Source organism: Aethalodelphis obliquidens, unplaced genomic scaffold (assembly GCF_003676395.1).
Source record: "Aethalodelphis obliquidens isolate GAN/ISIS:26980383/991018 unplaced genomic scaffold, ASM367639v1 scaffold2, whole genome shotgun sequence".
Classification (NCBI taxonomy): Eukaryota; Metazoa; Chordata; class Mammalia; order Artiodactyla; family Delphinidae; genus Aethalodelphis; species Aethalodelphis obliquidens.
This window is the reverse complement of record NW_020837946.1, coordinates 59532894-59541650: the sequence shown is the minus strand read 5'-3', so window position 1 is coordinate 59541650 and position 8757 is coordinate 59532894. Positions and strand designations below refer to the sequence as shown.

At 39.9% G+C, this 8757-nt stretch overlaps 1 protein-coding gene across 1 annotated transcript in view; it reads left to right on the top strand.

Moving 5' to 3' along the window:
* Window positions 1-462: 462 nt before the first annotated feature.
* Window positions 463-8757, top strand: part of RAPGEF4 (Rap guanine nucleotide exchange factor 4) — a 234699-nt gene continuing 226404 nt past the window's right edge. The window contains exon 1 of the mRNA XM_027128182.1: window positions 463-914. Within this exon, the coding sequence (XP_026983983.1) occupies window positions 903-914 (12 nt within the window). The 5' untranslated portion in view covers window positions 463-902. The remainder of the gene's footprint in view (window positions 915-8757) is intronic.

Sequence of the window (8757 nt, the reverse complement as noted above, 5' to 3'; positions counted from 1 at the left end):
GTCTTGGGCTGTCAGAAAAATTAAAGCCCAGTGCTTAAAACATAGTATCTTCGAACATAAAAATCTCAGAAGCCCTTTGGGTGGGTTTTAATACTTTATTTAGCATGCAAACAGTTTCAGGTTGTTTCACTTTTGCCTGAATGCTAGGCTTTCAAGGTAGACCGGTATTTCAAGTAAATGTTTAGTGGCCCTGGGTATTGAGGTTGGACTGCATGGCCCATCCTCAGATGGGCAGCCCCTGGCCTGCCTGTTAATGTTACAGGGACCCACCCCCTCATCTGAGGCTTAACTGGAACCTAAAAGCCAAGGGACCTGCTTTCTCCCAAGTCAGAGGCCTGTACTTAACTTTTGGCGACTTCGGAGCTTGTACCGTAGGGTTACTTCCCAGGCCAGAAATTTGCATCAAAGGGCTAAGAAAAATACAACCAAAAATAAACATGAAAGCCAAGACTTCATGCCAGGAACTCCAGCCACACACATCCTGTTGGCTGGTTCTCTTGCCTCTCTCCTCACTGTTCTGCTTCTTTTAAACCGAGCCGGAAGCCTGCTCCGGTGACTCGGACCTCACGTCTGCCCCAGGGTCTCACTCCTCTGTCCTCAAGCTTTTCCATGGGATGCTGAAACGATTCAAATCCAGAAAGGAAGGGAGTGAAGTTACTAGGAGATAAGTAAAGTTAAAAATAATATATGTATATATAGGAAGTCTTTTCCTATCGCCTTTGACGGCCTGAGCTTTCCTGAAGAACCACCAGCCCCGGTTTTCTGTCTGGACTGAGATCCTCTTAACAGTAATAGATACTAACAGGAAATAATCAGCGATGAAGGTGCATTTTGCTGTCCAAATAAAGCACAGCTCTTCACTGGATGTCTGAGAACGCTGAGAAAAAGAAAAAGAAGGACGTATGCCCTACCAGGTCAGAATGGGTCTTTTTCTGTTCTTTAGTGGGGAGATATTATATGTCACCGTTGGCAGTTTAGTTCTAGGAATTATACTCTAAAACATCTCTGGCTTTTGTAAGTATGTTCCACCAGACCTAAATATGTACCACGGCACTGACATAATTTGATTTCATCTTTATTTATGGGGGGGGGGGGGGGGGGGTGGCTCATCTTTTTCTGATTGTGAAGGATTTGTTTGTTTAGCCTGATGATCTTAAATGTTTCTAGGAGATAAAGATATTTGTTCATAAGTAGGCAGAGTTACATTTATCACATTAATATTAAATGTATGTATTTATCTGGTGAATGGCATCTATTAAAAATGAATTTGGGGCAAGGAAACAGATTGAGAGTGATGGTATTTCACCCTCTGGATGCCCTGGTAGGCACCTTGCCTGCAGCTCTCAGACTCTATGAAGTCCTTAGTGTTTATGGCAATTCTGTTACATTATTGATGACTTGAAGTCTGGCCAGCTCCAAAAGCTGTGATCTCACTGTTTCTCAGAAGATGATCGGGGGGGGTCTGAACAGATCAAGGCTTGGCTGGCAGGTGCCAGGAATGCCCAGATGTTGCGGGTAGGCTTGCTGGCAAGGTGCTGTTGTTGCTTCTGAGCTGGTATTCCTTTGGGTGTTCATTTCGGGAGTGTGCAGTGGTCCCTCACACCTTTTAGGAGTCGCTGTTGGTGGAGGTTTTGAAATCCTTCCCCTGGTTGTGCATTTACCTGCACGCTGTTGACACCTCCCCCCGACCCTCTCCCCGCACTCTAATCTCGCAGTGGCCCTCTTCACTGTCTCAGCTCACCTGCTAGGCTGCATGCCTGCTAAAGCGCTGTTCGACTCAATGTTAATCGATCCCACTTTGAAAATTTCATCTCTAGAAGCTTCCGTCGTATTCGACAAACATAGTTGGCTCCCACCACGGGGAGGCGCACAAGGCACCGCATCTGTCTTCCTGGTTTACGATCTAGTGGAGAAAACAGACAAGCATAAACACCAATCACCCTGATATCAGACAAACGGAAAAGTCCCATAAGATAAGACACAGGGTGCTGAAGGACATATGGTGGAGGGCAGGGAGAGATTCATTTCCACCCAGGCTATCATTTCATCCAAAGACAAAGAGATCTGGTGAATTCTTGTGTGGCTAACAAGGCTGTTTTTCAGCCTCCCACAAGGATTGGGGTCAGTTAACCAAATTACAGTGTTTGAGACAGGCTTGTCGCAAGGGACTGACCACACAGAAGAGGCAGGGCTTCCTCACTTGTGCTGTGCTGCCTGCTGCCTTCTCCTCCTGTCCTGCACCCCTGGGCGGGCTTGGTTAGGGGTCTGCCTGCCCTCTGAGGGTGTCATGTGTTGTATTTCCAAATGCCTGGCTTTGTGTTTTGTTTATTGTTCAGTCATCCTCTGGAGAAATCTGTTCTGAGGTTTAACGGGTCCCCAGGGCAAAGGCAGTTCTAGTTGGGAAAACTTTTAAGAATTTGAGACTTTCAGAAGGAACACGTGGTATGCGCTGGGGATATCGTTAAGCTCTTTATGTGTCAGGAGCCCTCTGGTCATGGGACTTTCCTCCTCTCATCAGGCCAAATTCCACTCCTGTGTAGTCTACAGGCCACTGCAGAGAGGTTAGGGCACAGTCACTGGGGCAGGGTGTCTGACACCGAGGAAGGAGCAGCAGGAAATCCTGTCCCAAAGTCGGCAGCTCCGAATTCCTGCAGTCTTGCCCTGGGGTTGATCTCACTGACCTCAATGTTTTGAGCTGTCTAACTCAAACCAATAAATGCAAGACAGACCTTCTGAAGGCTATTGATGTGGTCGAGTGTTCTGGCCTGAAATTCTGATCTATTCCTGGTTTAACCCAACTTTGCTGAATGGCCTTTTGGAAAGCTCTCCAGCTTCCTAGGCCACCTGTCTGTAAAATAAATGTACCTTTACTGAAATCCTGCCTTGCTGACAGCAATGGTTCAAGTTAATGTTGAATGTTAGGTGCCTTATGAGTTGAAAACTTTAGTGCCTCGTCCTTGCCTTTCGGTTTTCAACTTCAAGAAACCAGAGCCACAAACTATGTGAATGAAAAGGATAAAGTATAGGCAAAAGTTCATATTGTATCAACATACATTATTTGAAAGGCAAGAAAAACTTTTTGTTATCTTTCATTTATAATTGTAATTCCTAAAACTAGTTCCACGTTAGAATGACCTGGGGAGTTATTAGAAAATTCCCGTGCGTGGGCCCTCTCTAGACGAGTGAAACCAGAGTCTCTAGAAGGTGGGGCCTGGGCATCACAGCTTCTGAAAGCTCCCCAGATGAGTCTGCCGAGAACCCCTGTCCTCCAGCTCCAGGCTCGGGTATCCACTCTGCCGCTTTGCACTGGCTGCTTCTGCATGTACCTGGTTGGCATCTTCGCCCAGTGCTAAGGCTCTACGATGGAATAATATGTTGGTTCCTTCCTAGTCTTTGTAAAATTTTCCGAGTGTGATTATTCCTTCCCTCCTACAGACATTCTGCTTCCAAACTGGGGTTTCTGCCAGATGTAAGTGATAATGGCCATCAGTACTTCAGAGACAAGAGTGAGGGGGATTGATTTGAAGCTTTGTGATTAGAGGTGACCTCTGTGGTCTGCTTATTAAAAGTGTGAGAATAAGGTGCAAAATCACCCCCAAATTCCAGTCCTACAAGCACGCATTCTCTTTGTTGTGAGAACAATGGTGTCATTATACATCACGTAATTCCTGGAAAATTCCACTGTGCCCTTGTGAGAGATAAGAGTGAAAAAGGCAAGTAATATCTTACTGTTATTATGAAGAGAGTTTTGAACTCATGGACTCGCTGAGAATGTCTAGATCTACCTCATCCCTGGACTATACTTTGAGAATCACTTCTTTAAGATAAATTCCCAGAAAAAGTTTTCCCATGAAAACTCTTATGGCTCTTGATAAATATGACCAAATTTATTTTCGGTGACTTTTATCCTGCCATCAAGAGTATTTGAGCATGCCTGTTACATCCAGCCTTGGTTAGCATGACCATTTTATATACATTTATATATATGTGTGTGTATATATACTTATATATGTTTATATGTTTATTTTCTATCATATTGTTATCATGTTTGTTTGATTACTGCTGGGATGGTAGGGATTTTCTTAAATATTTCTCTTTTTTTAACATCTTTATTGGAGTATAATTGCTTTACAATGGTGTGTTAGTTTCTGCTTTATAACAAAGTGAATCAGTTATACATATACATCTGTTTCCATATCTCTTCCCTCTTGCGTCTCCCTCTCTCCCACCCTATCCCACCCCTCTAGGCGGTCACAAAGCACCGAGCTGATCTCCCTGTGCTATGCGGCTGCTTCCCACTAGCTATCTATTTTATGTTTGGTAGTGTATATATGTCCATGCCACTCTCTCACTTCGTCCCAGCTTACCCTTCCCCCTCCCCATATCCTCAAGTCCATTCTCTAGTAGGTCTGTGTCTTTATTCCCATCTTACTCCGAAGTTCTTCATGACCTTTTTTTTTTTCTTAGATTCCATATATATGTGTTAGCATACGGTATTTGTTTCTCTCTTTCTGACTTACTTCACTCTGTATGACAGCCTCTAGGTCCATCAACCTCACTACAGATAACTCAATTTCGTTTCTTTTTATGGCTAATATTCCATTGTATATATGTGCCACATCTTCTTTATCCATTCATCCGATGATGGACACTTAGATTGCTTCCATCTCCTGGCTATTGTAAATAGAGCTGCAATGAACATTTTGGTACATAACTCTTTTTGAATTATGGTTTTCTCAGGGTATATGCCCAGTAGTGAGATTGCTGTGTCGTAAGGTAGTTCTATCTGGAGTTTTTTAAGGAACCTCCATACTGTTCTCCATAGTGGCTGTATCAATTTACATTCCCACCAGCAGTGCAAGAGTGTTCCCTTTTCTCCACACCCTCTCCAGCATTTATTGTTTGTAGATTTTTTGATGATGGCCATTCTGACTGGTGTGAGATGATATCTCATTGTAGTTTTGATTTGCATTTCTCTAATGATTAATGATGTTGAGCATTCTTTCATGTGTTTGTTGGAAATCTGTATATCTTCTTTGGAGAAATGTCTATTTACGTCATCTGCCCATTTTTGGATTGGGTTGTTTGTTTTTTTGTTATTGAGCTGCATGAGCTGCTTGTAAATTTTGGAGATTAATCCTTTGTCAGTTGCTTCATTTGAAAATATTTTCTGCCATTCTAAGGGTTGTCTTTTGGTCTTGTTTATGGTTTCCTTTGCTGTGCAAAAGCTTTTAAGTTTCATTATGTCCCATTTGTTTATTTTTGTTTTTAATTCCATTTCTGTGGGAGGTGGGTCAAAATGGATCTTGCTGTGATTTTATGTCATAGAGTGTTCTGCCTGTTTTCTTCTAAGAGTTTGATAGTTTCTGGCCTTACATTTAGGTCTTTAATCCATTTTGAGCTTATTTTTGTGTATGGTGTTAGGGAGTGTTCTAATCTCATACTTTTACATGTACCTGTCCAGTTTTCCCAGCACCACTTATTGAAGAGGCTGTCTTTTCTCCACTGATATATTCTTGCCTCCTTTATCAAAGATAAGGTGACCATATGTGCGTGGGTTTATCTCTGGGCCTTCTATCCTGTTCCATTGATCTATATTTCTGTTTTTGTGCCAGTACCATACTGTCTTGATTACTGTAGCTTTGTACCATAGTCTGAAGTCAGGGCGCCTGATTCCTCCAGCTCCATTTTTCGTTCTCAAGATTGCTTGGGGTATTCAGGGTCTTTTGTGTTTCCATACAAATTGTGCAATTTTTTGTTCTAGTTCTGTGAAAAATGCCAGTGGTAGTTTGATAGGGATTGCATTGAATCTGAAGATTGCTTTGGGTAGTAGAGTCATTTTCACAATGTTGATTCTTCCAATCCAAGAACATGGTATATCTCTCCATCTATTTGTATCATCTTTAATTTCTTTCATCAGTATCTTACAATTTTCTGCATACAGGTCTTTTGTCTCCTTAGGTAGGTTTATTCCTAGATATTTTATTCTTTTTGTTGCAGTGGTTAATGGGAGTGTTTTCTTAATTTCATTTTCAGATTTTTCATCATTAGTGTATAGGAATGCCAGAGATTTCTGTGCATTAATTTTGTATCCTGCTACTTTACCAAATTCATTGATTAGCTCTAGTAGTTTTCTGGTAGCATCTTTGGGATTCTCTATGTATAGTATGTCATCTGCAAACAGTGACAGCTTTACTTCTTCCTTTCCGATTTGGATTCCTTTTATTTCTTTTTCTTCTCTGATTGCTGTGGCGAAAACCTCCAAAACTATGTTGAATAAGAGGGGTGAGAGTGGGTAACCTTGTCTTGTTCCTGATCTTAGTGGAAATGGTTTCAGTTTTTCACCATTGAGGACAATGTTGGCTGTGGGTTTGTCATATATGGCCTTTCATATGTTGAGGAAAGTTTCCTCTATGCCTACTTTCTGCAGGGTTTTTATCATAAATGGGTGTTGAATTTTGTTGAAATCTTTCTCTGCATCTATTGAAATGATCATATGGTTTTTCTCCTTCAATTTGTAAATATGGTGTATCACGTTGATTGATTTGCGTATATTGAAGAATCCTTGCATTCCTGGAATAAACCCCGCTTGATCATGGTGTATGATCCTTTTAATGTGCTGTTGGATTCTGTTTGCTAGTATTATGTTGAGGATTTTTGCATCTATGTTCATCAGTGATATTGGCCTGTAGTTTTCTTTCTTCGTGACATCCTTGTCTGGTTTTGGTATCAGGGTGATGGTGGCCTCATAGAATGAGTTTGGGAGTGTTCCCTCTCTGCTATATTTTGGAAGAGTTTGAGAAGGATAGGTGTTAGCTCTTCTCTAAATGTTTGATAGAATTCTTCTGTGCAGCCATCTGGTCCTGGGCTTTTGTTTGTTGGAAGATTGTTAATCACAGTTTCAATTTCAGTGCTTGTGATTGGTCTGTTCATATTTTCTATTTCTTCCTGATTCAGTCTTGGCAGGTTGTGCATTTCTAAGAATTTGTCCATTTCTTCCAGGTTGTCCATTTTATTGGCATAGAGTTGCTTGTAGTAATCTCTCATGATCTTTTGTATTTCTGCAGTGTCAGTTGTTACTTCTCCTTTTTCATTTCTAATTCTATTGATTTGAGTCTTCTCCCTTTTTTTCTTGATGAGTTTTGCTAATGGTTTATCAATTTTCTTTATCTTCTCAAAGATCCAACTTTTAGTTTTATTGATCTTTGCTATCATTTCCTTCATTTCTTTTTCATTTATTTCTGATCTGATCTTTATGATTTCTTTCCTTCTGCTAACTTTGGGGTTTTTTTGTTCTTTCTCTAATTGCTTTAGGTGCAAGGTTAGGTGGTTTATTTGAGATGTTTCCTGTTTCTTAAGGTAGGATTGTATTGCTATAAACTTCCCTCTTAGAACTGCTTTTGCTGCATCCCATAGGTTTTGGGTCGTCGTGTCTCCATTGTCATTTGTTTCTAGGTATTTTTGATTTCCTCTTTGATTTCTTCAGTGATCACTTCGTTATTAAGTAGTGTATTGTTTAGCCTCCATTTGCTTGTATTTTTTACAGATATTTTCCTGTAATTGATATCTAGTCTCATAGCGTTGTGGTCGGAAAAGATACTTGATACAATTTCAATTTTCTTAAATTTACCAAGGCTTGATTTGTCATCCAAGATATGATCTATCCTGGAGAATGTTCTATTAACAATTGAGAAAAATGTGTATTCTGTTGTTTTTGGATGGAATGTCCTATAAATGTCAATTAAGTCCATCTTGTGTAATGTATCATTTAAAGGTTGTGTTTCCTTATTTATTTTCATTTTGGATGATCTGTCCATTGGTGAAAGTGGGGTGTTAAAGTCCCCTACTATGAATGTGTTACTGTCGATTTACCCTTTTATGGCTGTTAGTATTTACCTTATGTATTGAGGTGCTCCTATGTTGGGTGCATAAATATTTACAATTATTATATCTTCTTCTTGGATGGATCCCTTCATCATTATGTAGTGTCCTTCTTTGTCTCTTGTAATAGTCTTTATTTTAAAGTCTATTTTGTCTGATATGAGAATTGCTACTGCAGCTTTCTTTTGGTTTCCATTTGCATGGAATATCCTTTTCCATCCCGTCACTTTCAGTCTGTTTGTGTCCTTAGGTCTGAAGTGGGTCTCTTGTAGACAGCATATATATGGGTCTTGTTTTTGTATCCATTCAGTCAGTCTGTGTCTTTTGGTGGGAGCATTTAATCCGTTTACATTTAAGGTAATTATCGATATATATGTTCCTATTCCCATTTTCTTAATTGTCTTTGGGTTGTTATTGTAGGTCTTTTCCTTCTCTTGTGCTTCTTGCCTAGAGAAGTTCCTTTAGCATTTGTTGTAAAGCCTTAAATATTGCTTTACTGATTATACTTTCTCTTTCAGGACATGTTACTCATACATACATTGGCATTTACTTACCAATTTATGTGAATGCTTTTTGCTTTATTTGATCAAGACATTAACCTTTTTTTGTAATTCCTGCAAATATTCTTGTCTTGGTCTGTTTTCATTTTTCATAATATTTAATGTACATAAATTCTAAATCCATTAAATCTACCATAATTTTCCATAATTACCAAAGGTTTCATCAAACATAGCAGATAGCGTATTAAACAAGGTGCTCATTAGTAAATGAAAATTAATAAGTTAAAATCCTTACATGAATTCCTGGTAACAATAATTGTAAGCACGTTCATAATCATCCTAGTGAGTCCTGGTTTTGTTAATAAACTTTTAGGGA